Raw genomic sequence first — 19,982 nt, 5'->3', positions numbered from 1 at the left:
CAGTTTTATAGAACTAAACAGGTTAGACAAATCCTTATTCATTAGTCCCTCACGTCTACCGGATTCTTTCAAAACTGACTTTCTCTTTTTCGGAAAGAGCAGGGCAGTAGATGAAGTCTACAAAAAATGCTCTTCCAAGAATAACTTTTAAAAATAAGATGCATTCTATACCTGGACACATTGCATTTAAAAGAACGGAGGTCACAGACAGCGGGAAATAAAGACTGTGGAACAGTTCTGTCTGACAGAATCAAGAATGAACTATATCTAAACTTCATAATAATGCAGAGATTACCAGGGAGAAAGAAAGTGTATGTCAGCTCAAAATTTTTGACGGTCATTTATGGAACTGACATTTTGGCCTGAATGTGGCTGGCCTGCATACCAAGATATAAATCACATTAAGCGCCACATTAACACCACCACGCGTCTACATCGCCACAATTACACCACCACCACATACCTCAACCACCACAATTACACCATAACCACATATCTCAACCACCACAATTACACCACCACCACATACCTCAACCACCACAATTACACCACCACCACATACCTCAACCACCACAATTACACCACCACCACATACCTCAACCACCACAATTACACCACCACCACCACAATTACACCCTCACCACCATACCAGTACCTGCACTACCCTAATTACGCCACCACCAGACATCTACACCAACACTAAACCCACACCACGTTGCAATCACCACACCATCTTGCCGTCACTCCCACATCATGCCTGCAACCACCACGTTAATTTAATAAAGTTAGCCTGGGGGGGGGGGCTCTCGTGGTGAAGAAGTTACAAGCAATCACCCCGACATCCTTGAAAATAATGACGTCTTATAAAATTTCTTAAAAGATGCAATTAAGACATCGAAGTGAAGGGGTTAACATGTCATTTACAAACATATACCATGCAGGGGAGAAGGACGCACCAGGGAGCCTCCTACGCCTACTAGATTGCAGCTGTGTGTGTGTGTGTGTGTGTGTGTGTGTGTGTGTGTGTGTGTGTGTGTGTGTGTGTGTGTGTGTGTGTGTGTGGTGATGGGGAACAATTGTATGAAAGGGTTGTGGTGGTGGTAGTTGGGTATGTGGGGAAGTAGTAGTAAAAGTAGTGGTGATGGTAGAGAGGTATGGGGGAGAGACAGTGACAGTGGTAGTGGAGTACTGGGGGAAGGTAGTGGCAGCAGTGGGGTATGGGAGGGGGAAGTAGTAGTAGTAGTAGTAGTGGTGATGATAGAGGGGTTTAGGGGGAGACAGTGGTAGTGGGGTATGGGGGTAGGTAGTGACAGTGGTAGAGGTAGTGGTGGTAGTCCGTTACATGACCTTGAATGACCAGACCTGCACCCACTGTCCTCTCCGTCCGCCGCTTCTTACACCTCTTCCTCGTATTACTGTTTCCTCCTGTTTATCTCAAATTTACCTTCACTACTTTCTCCCTCCCTCACACAGACTACCACTACAAATTAAGTTACGTAGAACACAACACATGGAAGAAGACAGGGTGACATGGAGGCGATTCGTTTGTGGCCACCCCTGACGGTATTCAGGCGTCCGAGGATAAATAAATGGATATATAGAACACAGATGGAACCTCTGTCAATAAAGCAAGAAGGGGTGTAATGTTTGAAATGCAGTAATATCCACGATCTGGTAAAAGAAAAAAAAAAAACATTCGCTGATATGGATTCGTGAAGTCATGATGATTGCAGTTTTTCGGATGGTGAAACTGATTACTATTTCTATTTCTTTGCCTCCAAACACACGCGGAACTTATTTCGATTCCTCAAATGTTCGGCCAATTCCACTTATTACGATATGGCTTCTCGGGGATGCATTTTCCTTTACTTCATTTCGCTGGGGATGAAGGTAATAATGATGGCTTTATGTATCTCCTCCAATAGGAAAGGTCTCTCATGAGCCTAATAAATCTTCCAGGTGTACCAAGAATAAAGAAAAAAGTAATTCACAGCACTACTTAACGTAAGAGTATTTTTGGTACCTTGAAGCAGGACAGATATCTCACACTGAGGGAGTTACTGAAGGCAACATCCAACCTTTCACATATAAAAGTTTCCCGTAAGGTGAATAAAATAATCTGTTAGCGAAAAAAAAAAATAATAATAAAATATAAAAACAGCGTAAGTCACCGGATCGAAGGGGTTACGACCACGAGTCCACGACCTCACCTTTGTCCCCCGTCCCTCAACACGACCACTACGACACCCCCCCCCCCAGACAGTACGACCCCCGGAGAGAGCAGGAAGCGCCACTGCAGTTGATACCCTTGACATCCAGCTTCACTTCCTCACCACCATCACTACCCCTACTTTGGTGATATCCACATAGAGAGGCTGTAACACTCTCTCTCTCTCTCTCTCTCTCTCTCTCTCTCTCTTTCTAACAGTGCTTTCAAACTGCCTTGACTTGAAGATTTCGCGTCCGTTCCCATATACCGTATTGCACGATTATTATTATTATTAGCTATTATTATTATTATCATCATTACGGTACTACTACTACTACTATTACTACCACAACGACGACGACAACAACAACCACAACTACTGCTACTGCATTACTACACACTACTACTACACTAGTGTGTCTTTCTTAATAAATGCAAATGCACACACACACACACACACACACACACACACACACACACACACACACACACACACACACACCGTGCCTGCCAGTGCTTGGGTAATGTGAGGAATGCAACATGACGAAGCCATTGTCTGGGTTGGCCACAAAAAGCAAGTAATAGGTGGCCACATGACCGCTCCCTTGCACAATCCAGCGCATTTAGACACATCGAAGCTCGAGATGAGAGAGATGGATGGATGGATGGAGAAGGAGGGAGTGAGGGAGAGAGGAAAAAGGAGGAAAAGAATGGACTGACGGTAAAATGTAGCAGTGGAGAAGGAAGGAAAGAGAGAGGGAAGGAAGGACTGGGGAGAGCAGTGTGGATGGAAGCAGGGAAGGAAGGACGGACTGACTGAAGAGAGCAGTGAAAACGAATGGAAGGAAGGGTGAACTGATTGAGGAATGAAGGAAGGAAGGGTGGACTGATAAAGGAATGAAGGAAGGAAGCGTGGACTGATAGAGGAATGAAGAATAAAAAAAAAAAAACTGATTAGGGAGAGTAGTAAAGACGGAGAAGGGGAAGAAAGGGACGAGAGAGGGACCAGGAGGAAAAAACAGAAATGCAGGAATAAAACTGCAATGCTTACCATCAAATCACGAAATCGGCCCCCCAAGTGTACAACAGCAATACACAGCAGCAATACTGACATCATCGATCGCTACGGGCAATGGTGGCTTGGGGTACATTTGTTTCTCTCGAGCGAGCCGTAATTTCACGATTCTTATTTAGTTAAACCAGTCTTCATCGATCCCCCAAAAGATTTACCGACATGTTATAAAGCTCCTCCTGCTAATATCCTGCTAATACTCCTGCTAATATCTCCACAGCAGTCCTAGATGAGATATAAGGATACCACATATATACACTACGCAGGTGGAATGTATGGGTGTGCAAGTATGCGTCATCTGTTGAGTGTACAATGGAAGACTGTCGAGTGCATGGCCGGGATTAGAAAATAATAAAAATGAAAACAATAGGTATATATGACGGAAGAGGAGAAAGAAAAAAAAAAGAGGAAAAGAGGCAATGAGGGTTAGCGAAGGAATTTATCAAAGGTGTAAGAACGGCGGTGTGTTACGTAAATCACTTCAAGCCACAATTACTTCACACCTCAATATTGGCAGTCTTATCCCGCGCGCGCGAGACACACACACACACACACACACACACACACAGGCAGATTGACAGATAGACCCCGCCCTTTGGTTAAGCTTCACAAACTAGAGACCTTAAATTAAACAGGACTGACTGCTTCACTCCCTCTATGATGACACAGCCTAGTAATTCCCAGTGTGTCGTAAGAGGTAACTATAGATCTTTTACATTAACCTGGCCCAGATTATCGCTCGTTTCCATATAATTTTACGTGGCTCAGTGACAGAGAAAGACAATGCTACGGCTCTACATCCCTTGCATCATATTGTAGTATTCATCGGTTGTTACAACTCAGCATGACAGTAAAGACAAAGAGACGGCAAGTTTAGGGTCAAGTTAATGAGTATAGACATGGGGAGGAGGAATAGAGAGGATTGGATCTTCCTTCTCCACTGATTCTTATCCCATTATGAAGATCCAGTAGCTTTTCTCTACGTTATCTCCACGTCAGCGGGGTGAGGGTAAGACAAGTTACAAGGCTATAAGAAGAGAGTTGTAAGAATGAGAAGTGTAGGGTGTAATGCAAAATGAGGCGACAGTGAGGTGATGTACGATGAAAACTGTGAGGATGAGATTTAAAATGGGAGTGGTAAAAGAGAGTGATCCAATATAGTACCACTATGCCGGGAATCGAATCTGAGACTCAGGTGAGAGCCAGGCAGCAATCCACTACGCCACGACCAGGTAGAAGTTTTCTCACATTGTCACAAACTCGTATCCAATTTCCCTCCGCCCCCACTGTGGGCCTGAAGAGGGTGAGATGACCCCCCTGGCACTCGGGCAAGTAGATGCTTTTAATCTATCCCAAGCACTTACGGGAAGTCAGAATGAAGAAAGAAACGTGTACTTTACAGAGGAAAAGTAATCCAATATATTACCACTATGTCGGGCATCGAACCCGTGGCTCTCAGATGAGAGCCAGGCAGCAATCCACTACTCCACGACCAGGTAAAAGATATCTGTGTAAATTACAGGTTTCTCTCTTCAAAAGAGAGTGACATTGTGTCCTCCACTTGTTGATAAATAATAACGGGAACTGTTTCACAACTGTTAAACACAGGCACATTCTATTCTCTCAACCTTCACTCTAACATCAACACACACACACACACACACACACACACACACACACACATACTTATAAACATCACCACATATTCACCCTCGCTTTCACAACGCTGTGTGCAAAGTGAAAACAAGAAAGCTACGACCACAAAGACTCGCGCACACACACACACACACACACACACACACACACACACACACACAACTTTGGGGTTAGAGGAATGGAAAGGGGCAATAATTTTACAAGAGAGACTATGGGCATAAAACAACCAGTTAATGAGATAAAAGATAATAATTTGAGCAGACATGAGTTATTCCAAGTCTTATCTCTTTTGCTATTACCTCCAGACGATTTTGTTCAGCTAAGGGGACATCTCTTGCAGCACAAGGATTACACAGAGGAACAAATCTCCATTAAAAATATCCATTAAGCTATTTAGCACGATGGCAGTTTATTCTTTCTTTTTTTATGACTTCTCGATAGGTGTATGTAAAAAGCTATTACAAAGAAAAAACATTTGCTGATGATTATGCTTGTGAGGTGGAGCCAGGATTCCGGTGGCTTGAATGATATGTGAATGAATATGTGGTCTATTTCACTGGTATGGTATGTGGTAGTTCTACATTTAAGTTTTCCTTTCTTTGTTTCTGATCGTAACTCATCCCATCTTTGTAGGTGGAATAAGGATTGTGATGATGATAATGACGATGGCGACGATGACCATAATGATGATGATGATGATGATGATGACTGCTGCTGTTACGGCCTTGTATTTTATTCTGTTAAAAGGAGAGCTCCTGTAGTTAAGAGGATAACGAGGTGTGTGTGCATTTGAGGTGAGCGCCCCAGCCAGTGGGTTGCAACACAGAAAGAAAGCATCAGCAATCAAGCCACACTGATTGCATGAACGTGTTGCACCAGTCACTGCACGGCCAGGGCATTGCTGCATTCAACACCCAACTCCGCACAAGCATGTCAGTGTGCACGGTGGGGAGGAAGATACTGTCACAACGGAATTATCACTCTCCTCTGTTCTCCTCTTCTCTACCTCGTTCACAACACCACACCCCTTTAACTTACTCTGCTCCCTGGCACATTGCATCAGAACCCGCTCATTTCGCTACTACGCACAGGACACCAGGCCCAGCGGCCGGACTGGTTTTCACTTCTCTGGCAGGGTGAGCGGCCTTGGGGTGACGCTGTTCTGACAAAAAGCACGTCATCACCGTCACCAGCAGTACGCCCCTACATCAACACCACCACACCCACATCGTTACCACCCCCCTCATCAGAAGCCCATCATTTTTGTGCAAAAACTGAAAGAAACCATAGACTGACAGACTGCGAAGTTTAACCCTAGCAAAGACAGTCGAACAAAAGAAAGCCAAAATTAAAATTCACTCGTTTCAGTGCCTGGACACAGTGCAGTCAAATGGCTTGAGGTCATAAGTAGCGGAAAAGACAAACTGAGGAAGACAGTACCAGTGCGACCTGTATACATGAAAGACAGAGTACCAGTATTAGTGACTGGACAGAAAATAGGAAAAAGTGCGTGGCTACACGATTTTTGGCACCCGGAGTAATGGCAGAATGTGAGTCTGGCATCACAGACTTTACGGTGAAGGCTGAGAAGAATCAAGTTATGCATTGGAGATGGTGTGGTGGCCTGATGTAGAGGAGCAATACCTCGAGATGGTGTGACAGGACCGCCCGGGAACCATTATAGCCAAGGAGTCACTATGCAGGTTGATGGCCTTGGCCCGGACCGGAGGCCATAGAAAAAAAAAAAAATAGTTCTTTATCTAAAATCACGAGGCGACTAGAACCCAAACAGCACAAGCCCTAGGGAATGGGTAGATGATGCTGGCAAGCACCAGCAGCGCCTACATGCAGTAGTCAGCCAGCAACGGTATCCGGGACGACCGACTACACTACAGTATAGCACAGGTAACTGCCAATGAAACGGTCGCTGCTTCAGAACAGCAGGGGAAGGGGGGGGGGGGATCTGCAGACATTTGTTGATATCATGCCCTACAGAGTACACCCATCATCAGCACCCAAGGGGGGTGAAGTCCGTCATAAGAGGGACGGCCACAAAGAGAGAAGAACAGTCGAAACAGCTATTAACTTACTGATTATAGCAACATGAATAAGATTTTTAAAATGACGTCCTCGGGCTGAAGTTAAAAAAACACTATTGAATAATGCAATGATTGCTGATGTACCTTATCACTGTAACACTATTTTATTCAGCTTAGGTCAGATCTCCTGGCAGTGAAGGCGTTAATTAGCATATACAGTTTATGTGTCACCGCAACGAAAGATAAGAAAGATAAGAAGAAAACAAAGAACTGTTAAGATTGCATTCTACCAGGCTGTGACGGTTCCCAGGCACATCTTAATTACTAATACATTTCTGCAGAAGGCCCGTTAACCCTTTCGTCAAATGATGCCCTTAGTTTCCCCTCGCTCTCTCCATACGAATTTACTCAACACAGGAAGGACACCTCACACTGATAGGGCTAATTATGGATACATCAGCTCCAATTCACAAAGTCTCTCCTGACCTGAATAAATCGTCTGGTGGCAGCAAGAACATAAGATAAAGGAGGTCACTCTTTCTTAATCTAAATAAAATCGTTTGGCATCTTCATGAATTAAAAAGGAGACACTGTGGTGACAGGTTTAATGATGACGGGTACAAACTCCTTCCTAAGCTAAATAAAGTCGCCAGGTGGAATCAAGAATACCTGTACTGTACTAATAAAGGCGTCACCATACTAGATGTATTAAAAAAAAACTCTCAAATTCCTTACATCACGAGGGGTCTTTCCTACTCTGAATAAAATCGTCAAGATCAGAATTCTTCAAAGCCCTGTCTTTTCACCAACGTTCTTTCCCCTACTCATCTGTGACCACCTGAGCTGTACACCTTCCCTACCCACTCCAAAGCTTCCAACCTTCACTTTTCCATTAGTTCTGACAGCGGCCATCACAACAATCACAACAACACTCACGGGATGAAACCCTGACGCACATGACTCCTGATTACTCGGTCTCATTGGGAAAAAGGAAACCCAGTTGTCACTACTATCTCAGGTAGCCAATTCACCAATATTTCAGCTTCTGGCCTTGGTTCCTTCTCCCTTATATATATATATATATATATATATATATATATATATATATATACCGGTATATAAAAAAGTCTACCACTTGATCACCCTTTTACCTCCAGCAGGACTTACTTCAATCTTTCGTCGCATCTCTGTATCTTAGTCTTCGTTTCTCGTGGTATGTCATGGAAAAATCACATTACTTCTCTTGCAAAATCAGCTTCACAGATGTTGGGTGTGCTGAACCGACACCCTGCTAGCCTTAACCCTACACATTTGCTGACTTAGTACAGGGGTATTATTCGTCCCTGTGTGGAGTACTTAGGTGAGGAGAAGCTTTCAAAATGTATAGCTTAAAGTCAAAGTATTCGTCCTCTGTCTGTCTGTCTGTCTCTGTCTCTCTGTCTCTCTCTCTCTCTCTCTCTCTCTCTCGACAGGTAAGCCAACACAAACCGGTAGGAGAAGCACGATGCAAATAAAGCAAGGCAGAGGCAAATTCAAGCAGGTAAGGGCTAATAAAGACACGCATGGGCTAGTAAAGACAGGTAAGGGTTAGTAATGACATGTAAACCAATACAATCAGGTAAGGGTAATAAGGGCAGGTAAGGGGCAAATAAGGGCAGGTAAGGTCCAGGTAGGGCGGCAGGATGGAGACCAAGGATACTACCTGTGTGCGGCAAAAACCAGTCCTTCCCCCTCCACAAAGTTCAACCGGAGGGGGGGAGGTAGACAGGTAGATGGAGACGGGCAGACACAGACAGAAGGAGTGACAGATCGATACACATGGCAGATATAGGCATGGGTAGAATGACATGTAGAATTAAAAAGATATAGGTAGACAGATAGACAGGAAGAATGATAAAACGATAAACGTAGACAGATGGACAGGTAGAATGATGAAAAGATACAGGTAGACATAGACAGGTAGAATGATAAAAAGATATAGGTAGACAGACAGACAGGTAGAATGATAAAAAGATATAGGTAGACAAACAGACAGGTAGAATGATAAAACGATATAGGTAGACAGATAGATAGGCAGAATGATGAAAAGATATAGGTAGACATAGACAGGTAGAATGATAAAAAGATACAGGTAGATAGACAGATAGGTAGAATGATAAAAAGATGTGTATAGTTTGACAGATCGATACAGACACAGGTAGACTGATAGATAGATAGATAGATAGAATGATAGAGATATGTACAGAGATGGTAGACCAAAGCAGGACTATAGGTACCAACTGATAGGCATGTAGATGATATAGATGGATTTATAGGGGCAGACAGATAAACAGATGGACAGATAGATAGATAGACAGACAGATAAACAGATGGACAGATAGACAGATAGACAGACAGATAAACAGATGGACAGATAGATAGATAGACAGACAGATAAACAGATGGGCAGATAGATAGATAGATAGATAAAGACAGACAAACAGACAGATAGATAGACTGACTGATGGATACTGTGCATGGGTTGAAAAAGATACATCATAGAGATAAAAAGGTAAATAAGAGAGTGAAAGGAGAGAAAGAATGAAACGGAAGATGAAGGGAGGAGAAAGTGGAGATGAGAGGAGAAGGAAATAAAAAGAAAAACAGCTGGTAACATTCGGGTTCTAAATTCTCTGGCATCGGAAAAAATACATTATCAAAATTCGTCACGATTTGGTTAATTTAAAAAAAAAAAAAAAAAGGCTGGGGAATCGAACCTGCGCGTAACCCGACTGGCGCCATAAACAACGGGGAGAGAGAGAGAGAGAGAGAGAGAGAGAGAGAGAGAGAGAGAGAGGTCATGTGCCTCCAAAAGTCAACAAGCCCAGTGATCATGAACCTCCTCCCCCCTCCTTCCCTCCTGCATTCCTTTTCCCTCCCTCCTTCTTCCTCCCTCACTTCTCTCCCTCCCTCACATTTCTCCTTCAGTCTCATCTCTCCTACATACATTCTTATCCCTGTTCTCTTCTTCTATTCCTTTCCTCCTTCACCTCTCTCTCCTAACTCTTTCCTTCATCTCACTTGTATTTCTTCTCCCCTCCATCCCTCCTTTGTCTTACCCCTCTCCCTTCCTCCTCCAGTCTCTCCCTCTCTCCTTTGTCTTTCCTCCTTTTCACGTGTATTCCTTCTCCTTCCTTCCTTGACCTCTCTCCTACCTCATCCCTCCCTACCTCCCTCATCTCTCTTCCTTCCCCTCCTGCGTTCCTTCTCTCTCCCTTCCTTCCGCTCTCCTTCCTCTTTCCTCTCTATTTCTGTCCCCCCCCCTCTCTCTCTCTCTCTCTTTCTTTCTTCCTTCCTTCCTTCCTTCAACTCGTTTCTTCACCTCTTGTTACTCCCTCCTTCACTCCTATCTCCTTCCCTCTCTCCTTTACTCTTTCTTCCTCCCTCCATCTCCCAGTCCTCTCCTTCAACCTCTCTCCCTCCTGTCTCCCTCTCTTTCTTCGCAAAACGCCTCTCTTATGCTTCACGATTCCTCTCACTTCATCCCTGGGTCGCTACTCCGTTACTCTGCTCATCCCGTGGGCTTAGGAGGCTCTCGGTAGCTATTTTTATCTCACACTACACCCTAAAATTCTCCTCAAAGTTATCTATGCAGTAGGCTAACAGCATTTTCCCTTCAGTCCAGGCGTCTTCTGCTGATCTGTCTTTGCTACTTTCAGGTAATTTATTCAGCCTTTAACAGACTTTTCGTATCTGAAGTCTAATGTTAACCCTTCAGTTCTTGTGGTTCCTCCAGTGCTGACTAAAATCGTCTGGAAATCGCATGAATAAAGTAAAAGCCCACGACCATACAGACCCAGCACGTTCCACACTCACTACCCATGTTCGAAGCTATAATAAGCATCACGACCCCATCACTACCAAAGGCTTTTAAATGTAATCTTATGAAGGTGACAAAAAATATGTCCAAAAGAAGTTCCAGTACTGTAGGGGTTAATACTGGAGGTGAGGGAAGTCGCCCAGCCGAAAAAAAAAAAAAAAAATGAAACAAGAAAATAAAATAAAAGTCAGACAGAAGCAAGGAAAAAAAAAATCGTCAGCGTACCCAAGGCGTTTAGGAAGATGCTCAAGCCCCTTTGCTATAATAGGTTTCCCCCTATGCTGAATAACAGCGTCTGGAGGCAGCAAGAAATACAAAGGACGTCACTATACTGAAGAGATTAATGACGGTTTTCTCTTATCACCGGCAGAGGCAAAACAATAAAAGAGAAAGAAAATGAAAAAAAGGATAAGAAGAGAAACGCAGAAAAGGATATTAAAATCCATCACACGTTACCAGTGAAGATCTTCCTATAGTGACAGATTCATTGGTATGGCTTCACACTATACACAGCTAATTATCATCTCTCTCTCTCTCTCTCTCTCTCTCTCTCTCTCTCCTCTATTTCTCCTTGAGCCTCTCCCGCCTTATCACACAATAATAATAACTTTTACGTCCTGCCTTAAGCCAAGCCCAACAGACCATCCCACCAAGCCTCCCTCCCTCGTGTAAAAATAATAATAATAATAATAATAATAAATAATAATAATAATAATGATAATAATAATAAGAGAGTTCGTATGTGGAAGAGAAAGTATTGGTGATGTCTAGACCGTTCCCCTGTCTGGCTCCCCACTCTCCTTCCCCGTCCACCTCCAACCTCCCTTCCCCTACCTGATTTTCAACCTCCCTCTGTCTGCTTTCCACCTTTCTCTCCCTGTCTCATTCCGCCCACCCTCCCTCTGTCTGGATCCCTTGCACTCTCCCTCCCTATCGACCTTCCTCCTTCACCGCCTCCCTCTCTCCTTCATGTAAATTCACCCCAAAACCACCCTCCTCATCCCCCCCCCCCACTTCTATCTCTCACTCGTCTCCAGTTTCCATATCCTGTTTTTTCCGCTAACCTGTCCTTTCCCCCCTATCCCTTCCCACTCCTTCTCTCCTTCCTCCAGCCGTCTGCCCTCTACACCTTTATCTCCACCCCTCCCCCTCTGCCTTCACCCCTGCCAAACTGCTCCCTCCCTCTTACTTTCACTCTCCCATACCTAACCTTCACCTCTGCCTACCACTCCCTTCTTACCCATCAACCTACTTCCCAACCTTCACTTACATCATCTCTCAACCCTTCTCCCTTACCTTCCCACTCTCCTCTTTGCTCTCCCATATCTTACTTCCTACCATGTTTTCCTCTCACTACTCACATCTTCCCTTCCTCCCCACTTCATCTTCTACCATCCAGCTTCTTACCTCTTATCACTTGCTAATTTCTTATCCTACCACTCACCTATTCATTCCTTCTTCCTCCCTCCCTCCCGCCAACTTTCACTTTCCCATTCCTAACCTCCCTTTCTCCCTCCTCAAATCTCACCACTCATCTCTTACCCCTTCCTTTCCTTTCGTCATTTACACCTTTTCTAAACTTTCTCAATTCTACCCACTCTCCTCCTCCCTAGCTTACCTCTCACCACTCACCTCTTCCTCTCCATCTCCACGACTACCGTCCTACCGTACTTCTCGCCGCTCACTATTTATTTCTGTTCTTAACCATTCTCTCGGGTACACAATCCTCCCTCTAAGCCCACCTCTCACTTTCCTCCTGCCTATCCATCTGCCATTTGCTTTTCACTACCCATCTCTTTTCTTAACCTTCCATTTCTTCCATTCTCACTTCCCTTTCCGTGTCTACGGTTTTCGTGTCTTACCGTCTCTCGTCACTTTCTTTTTTGCTCTCTTACTGAAGGATCAGAGGCAGAGTAACAGAGGAGTACGGCCAAGAGAAAATCAACATCATCATCATCATCACCATCGTTATCATCATCATGGGCTATTTCCCATTGTTATACCATTGACTATGTTGGGCAAGATTCAGCAACTGGAGTAGGGGAGCACAAAAACCTGAGATACTCGTACTATCAGCAATGTGCTTCTTAACTGGGTCATGTATCCATTCACTCACTCCACTACCCGGTTACAAAAACGTCTCTCAACTCCCTCCCTATCCCCCTACACTTGCAACTAACTGGGTTCACGTTTCTGATAAGCCTACGATCACAACAACTGATGAGAATATATTGGAAGGACAAAGAAGCAAACGTACAATCATATGGCTGAGTAGATACACGATAATACTTCAAGGCTTTTAATCACTTTACGGAATTTATGCATATGGTAGACTTTATGTACCAGGTAAACTCAGAGATGACAGTATATGAAAAATGAATTTTACACAGTTTCAATCACAATTACTCTTCTTATCACGATTTTCAATACCGGTAACTCAAAGACATACCTGTGCCATTGTTGTTCTGGCTCAAGAGTTGACTAAACATAACTTGATTTTCCTGACAGGACCACCACGAAGATACAGTTATCACTTTCTCCTGCACAAGGATCTACCACCATCACCACTACTACCAGTTTTCACCACATGACACGGCTTCACTACAACCACCACCAATTACACTCATCATCACCACCACAACTATTTTCAGTATTCGACATACATATTAACGTACATTATCATTATCAGCCATCTCTCTCTCTCTCTCTCTCTCTCTCTCTCTCTCTCTCTCTCTCTCTCTCCAAACGCACCTGTACAATGTGCGGTCACTGAATGTGAACACCTGGAACAAATGTAGACAAGTGTTGTACAGGTGTTAGTCGACAAACAAGTGTGATACATGAAATTCTGAACCTGCTCTTATCATGTGTATCTGTAGCCTATATACCACCATACATATGTCCAGTCTTTTACTGTCCCATCAGGAGCGGTGGGACCTGCAGCTATGCTACTTTGTCCAGACATTTAAGTAACCACACTCCCCTGAAGAGCATTTTGTGAACAATAACCCAACCAACCCTCGGATGTAAATCCTTGTGAACTACATCCGGTTGGAGTCCCTGAACTCCCCATGCATCTATTTGGTTGTGCATCTGGTTAGTTATATGGTTACCACTTAACATGATAAATGGCTTCCTGGGCTACAAGAAACTACTCGGCTTTATCACTCAGCGTACAGTCACTTAAAGTAACACTACATCACGTGAGTGGAGGGAGGGCATCCCCATCTGCTACAGTTATCATACATGGTTATACATCTCATCAAACATGTTTGTACCAACATTACCATAGATATCAATACCACAGGAATTTACAAACACGGTGAAAATGGCAAATACCAATCATATACACGTAAAAGCCAATCAGGTTAAGGCAAAAACAGCACGGAACATATAAAACAAATGCGGATACCGTAAATAAGCATTTAAATGCGATAAACATACGTGATTTTGTAGTCACAAGTCATACACATGCTACTTACAATTATAAGGTAAAAATGCTGATGATAAACACTTATGAAACCTAAATTTCCCCAATAACATGAGTATAAAGGAAGTTCCAGAATAGATAAAACCACTCTCTCTCTCTCTCTCTCTCTCTCTCTCTCTCTCTCTCTCTCTCTCTCTCACACACACACACACACACACACAGCAGCAGCAGGAAACTTTCATCATAATTCTGATGATGGTCAAGCAAGTAAAATCCTACCATATTACAGTACAAATATGATAACAGCGTAGTCGATATGTTCATAACTACATATACATAACTACTGTATTTATATAGAATGTTAGAAAAACGACAAAGTTTGAGCAATAAGAAACAATCCTGCATGATGCCAGACGCCAGTAGCACAAGCATATCACGAAAAGCAGTGCGAGTCAGCACCGTTCATTCTACCGGGGTCGGTGAAAAATCCATAACACTAGTTCGGCCCGCTCCTATTCACAATATGGATTACGACATAAAACCTCATCTAAGCCAGTAAAATTATCATCCACCAGGTGCTTCCACTGTACCTTTTAGTGGAGAGTAAAAGTTTCACAATATTATTCTAAATGGAGTATTAGCAACAACAATTCCGAAGTGTTTGCCAGTGTCGACGTCTACCATCTGGCGCCACGTCAACACATCCCTGAAAGTATTTCGATCCAGTATCACCCACACTTCCACCTCACAGACACACTCGTCCACTGTCACAAGATACACGCGTGAACCAGGAAACAAGAAAACATCCTAAATGAAATGAAAAGGCTCTTACAAAATTGCTCGAGAATACGCTACTTGAAACCACTCACTTTCTGTATTGAATACGTGCACATTCCCCTCTTTTTTTTTTTTAGCTACATCACACTTCAGGAAAACAGAGGTATGTTCTGCATCACTCACCACACATTGCCCCTGAAGTAGTACGACGTGCGGCCTCTACGACGATAAAACACTGACACAAACACCACAGCACTTCTTGTAAACATAACCTGTGCTACACAAGACAATCCAACACATTGTACGGTCCCTTTAGTTTCTCATCTGTATGAAGTTTGCGACAGTCTGATTGCTAATTTCCTAAATTTAGTTTTTATCAATGTTTAATTTGTATAAAATAATGTAATTTTAGTATTGTCTGAGTCTACCAAAACAAACCCACTCGGTCAAGGATTAGACATACAAACAGCGGCATGGCAGCTGACGTATAGTTTATCTACCTGTTGTGACGAGCGTCGGACGTTCTAAATCAATAATAAGTTAAGATTCAGTGTTAGCAAATGCAGGTACGAGCATCAAAACTTAAATTTATGTTCACCATATAATACGTTGACCAAAGAACTGAACAATAATACACAAACAACAGACAGGTGCTGATACTTTAAACATTATGTGTACTTACCACACATGGTTGCGGTTTTACAATGAAAAGTTTTAACCAGACGTCCTCACTCAAGCCAGACAGCTACGACTCGAAACGAAAGTGTGGTGGGAGCAAATATATAAGGTGGAGGACACACCTCCCGCCCCGCGCCTCACGCAACCAATCAAATCCCGGAGAGATACACCTGGCCGCGCCCACGTCTCCTCCACTCACCAATAAGGACGCGGCAATTGCTCTGAGCACAACCTTCTATTGCTGGAGGAGTACATTATTACCGTAAGTTACATCTTCCAAAGCAAGTTGATACATCTACGTATTTCATGAATTCTTAAAACTGTTCCTAACTGATAACATTCCTTAGGTTCTGGGAATCATAGATATTGTAGATAAGAATCAACACTTTAGCCTACACAGTATCTTGCTGACGAAGATCTGTATGCCTCTTCAGCATTTAATATTTCCAGAATAACTGTGTTGATGTGTTGATTGACCCGTTTACCTCCAGACAACCTGCATGAGGGAAACTAAATCACCTACAATCCTACAATCCCTTCAGTGCCAGGATGTCTCTTTACTTCATCTCTCTGAAGGCGAATGTCTTATTTTATTCTTCCTCTCACCAGGCGACTTTATTTAGTAGAGGAATTTTTTTTTTCTAAATTGGGGGAGTTAGAATAGTCTTCGTTAATCCCTTCGCTACTAAACATCCCTTTCAAACTGAAGAATAGTAAGTCATCTGAATGTAGCAACATTAAACTACGTCATCGTAAAGAATTGGTTCAACATTGCTCTTGCTACTGACAAGCGATTTTATACTCTGGATGATAGGGGTTGTAAATAACTTTAACTCCTTCAGGACCAGGACGCCTTTCAAAAAATCTTGCTCCTGGCAGATTATTGTTCAGCTTACAAAATCTTTGGTGTACAGTATATATTTACAAACTGACCAAAGGAGAAATGAAAATATAGTAAGAACTTTCGTATATTACATTTTCAGACAGTGACATAGAGACAGGACGGTGGAAGTCTTATAACACACCCACAGCAGGGAGGGGCACACAGAACAAAGGAAGGATTTCACGTTTTGGCCTATAGAATAAAACAAGGATAGCAGAGAGGGCTGTCCGCACCCTTTTAATCTTCTTGAGAGATTAATCAGTCATTTACTTTAATCCTTCTACTTGTCCTCGGTCATAATCCTTATCATATACGGGGTTACCTCACTTCACCTCACCTCGGCTGAACTTATATTCTAGCCATAGCAGCCTGTACATACAAAAAAATGTTATTCTGGGGGATACTGCTTTACATTTTATTCTGTTAACAATTTATCACATTTAAAATGGTCATAGCTCATGTTTACAATATCCTCATAAAAAAAAAAAAAAAAAAACAAGATTCAATTACATTGTTTTCTAACATCCCCCATCCCCATTTCTGCCCGGCTACCACCACATACCCTGTAACTTAATAGTGCAAGGTTATACGGACAGAGCGATACTAACAAACCCAATTATCCAACTACAATAGGCCTATGACTTAAATGAGATAAGGACAAAGGCCTGTCACAGCTCTTCCAGTCTGACCTACATCGAGACTGTTCCATCCAGCCTGACATAGTTGATTTCAGTTGTGCATCTTGTTCTGATTACCTCCAGGGACGTAGCTATAAGTTTCTTAAAACGTGGTGGCCAGGCTTGTTTATGGCCAAGGAAAACTTTTCAGGTGGGTCGGGGAGTATTTTTCCCGGAAATCTGGGACGGCCACCGGGGTGGCCAGGCATATTTAAGGGGTGGCCAGTAGACCTTTAGGCACGGTCTCCTTTGCCCTAGCCTGTTCGTACCTAGAACTAAAGATAGATACCCAGATGTAAAATCGACGGTTGCGTATCGTATTCCGGGGGAATGTTTGGGAGCCTGCTTTCCTTGTCTGTTCACCATTCTTGTATGTTTGTGTTGTCCCCTGCCCAGTGCAACTGCCCAAAATGACTGCCCACGCATGTTGGGTTAAGCCCCGACGCCTATTCCTTCAACTAAAATTCACTTCCTCACCAACTGATACTTCTACCGTCCCCCTCCTTCCTTCTGACTTGGTGGTAGTAACTCCAACATTTTTTGGAGCTTACTTTCTTTGTCTGTTCACCACCATCCTGGCCACTCCTCGAGCTGCCTATATAGCGAGTAAACAGCGAACTTGTAAACTGGAAAAACGATAACTATTTTTTTTTTATTTACTTATGTATTCATTCCCACTTGCCATCATCAGACTATTTTATTTATTTAAGGGGAACCTCTCGCTGTGAAGAGGTTAGAAACAATTTGGTCAATAGTATAGATAGTATTGTCTTTCCCCCATTAATCTACGGGGATTGCACTCCATAATGACGATAATCTCCGCCTGTACCCTTTTTACTCTGAGCTGGCCTATATTTGGCATCTCTCCATCTTGAAAATTAGTTGTAACAATAAATTGACACTAGAATATGGTGCCAATCACGAAAAAGTGTTGTGAAAAGGCTAAAGAATTGTAGTGTTGTTTTTATTTGCCTGAGTTACGTGAAATAAACTGCAAATGGAAGAAAATCTGGGCCAAGCTAGGGAGAGAGAGAGAGAGAGAGAGAGAGAGAGAGAGAGACTAGTTAAAATCCATGAACTATAGATATTGATAAACTCGTGAGGGAACTATGGCAGTGATGAAAGGAGTAGTAACAGCCTCTCAGTCCTAGTATGACAGGAGCTTAATTCGTGGTGCCTCCTCTTTAGCGACTTATTTTGACGTTACACCTGAACACTCTTCTGTGGTATTTTTATCGATCTGCTCTTGACACAGCATGCACCAGTAATACGCTAAAGGATAATGAAGTGTAATGTACAAAATAAATCGGTACGGAAATGGTGTTAAATAGTCACCAAAGCCTCTTATAGTACGACCCTATGCTTTTATTATTATTATTATTATTATTATTATTATTATTATTGCTGTTGTTATTGTGCTTAATTTAGGAGATCCGTTTCACTGCTAAGAGATCATAAATATTCTCCATGCACCCTTTCAGTATGAGGACATGAGATGCTTCATTCCACCTATCATCAGACGATTTTATTCAGCTTCAGAGAGAGAGAGCTTGTGGTGAAATTAAAAATTATATATATAATTCTCTTTTTTAATTCCATACATACATACCTCCACCCAAGCATACATACATAGGCCTACATGCATACATACATACTTTCATCACGCCTAAGGACATTTTGGTAATTATATTTTGTGAAATGATACACATCTGGCCACCTGGTAAACACAGATGTGTGTGTGTGTGTGTGTGTGTGTGTGTGTGTGTGTGTGTGTGTCTTAAGCAAAATCCTCTAGCATTGGAACGAAGGAAATTTATCGGACTCTTAGTGAAGTGGTGGAGAGAGATTTTTGCCAACCCCTGCGTCTCTCTTAATCCGGATAAAATCGTCTGGCTGAAGAAAGCATGAGATTAAATGGACATGTTAATTCACAATGTTATCAAATGAGCCTCTTATCGGTTACGTGGTGACAGGCGGCTTAAACCTTTAATTACTGGAATGATTGTGCTATCTCCCCCCCTCCTCACACACACACACACACACACACACACACACACACACACACACACACCTGGATCACTATTTTTACGTCGGTTCCCACACCTGCAGTGATAATTATCTTGACTGATTTGTCTAATCAACTCTTTCACTGCTATGTACACACTTTGGTACTCCATTCAGGCTCACACCGGACGATTTTGTTCAACTGATGGAAAGCTGAGAAGTTAACGGGTTCAAGCATATTTTCTCTACGCCTATATATATATATATATATATATATATATATATATATATATATATATATATATATATATATATATATATATATATAAACTTGTTGATTCATCGTTTAGAATCCAATCTAATTGCCATCAGGAGTGTAGGAACGTTGGGCTAGGCCACTCAGTCCAACATTTAAGGCGAAGGTAGCCAGCCTCACTATCTCCCCAGTGACATTAAGTATGCCTTTGGTTCCTTCTTTCTTGCATTAAAAAAAATCTACAATACCCCTCAGATATATACCTTGATAGGCTTTGTAAAGTTGGAGCACCAGCAAGCCGGCTGGCGTCATTTGCATACCATCCAAAGTAGCAAAGGGTTTCCTGGCTTACAGGAAATCATTTGGTTTGTTATTCGACCTAGGCACTCACATAGGCAGCGCTACATCGAGTGGATGGATGGAGAGCGTTAACACCTACCAC

At 42.8% G+C, this 19,982-nt stretch overlaps 1 protein-coding gene across 2 annotated transcripts in view; it reads right to left on the bottom strand.

Moving 5' to 3' along the window:
* The window catches only part of LOC145407165 (glutamine--fructose-6-phosphate aminotransferase [isomerizing] 2-like), a 57,487-nt gene extending 41,695 nt beyond the window's left edge, over window positions 1–15,792 (bottom strand). Inside the window, exon 1 of one of the 2 annotated variants that reach the window (XM_080278188.1) lies at window positions 15,725–15,792. In XM_080278188.1, the coding sequence (XP_080134314.1) occupies window positions 15,725–15,731 (7 nt within the window). In that variant the 5' untranslated portion in view covers window positions 15,732–15,792. Of the gene's footprint in view, window positions 1–15,225; window positions 15,304–15,724 lie in introns of those variants that run through there. The other variant, XM_080278189.1, reaches the window with a different exon arrangement.
* Window positions 15,793–19,982: the final 4,190 nt, after the last annotated feature.

Source organism: Coenobita brevimanus, chromosome 72, assembly GCF_032717465.1.
Source record: "Coenobita brevimanus isolate Jiangsu-jjx chromosome 72, ASM3271746v2, whole genome shotgun sequence".
NCBI lineage: Eukaryota > Metazoa > Arthropoda > Malacostraca > Decapoda > Coenobitidae > Coenobita > Coenobita brevimanus.
Note: the sequence above shows the minus strand (reverse complement) of the source record. Positions and strands in the feature narration are given on the sequence as shown.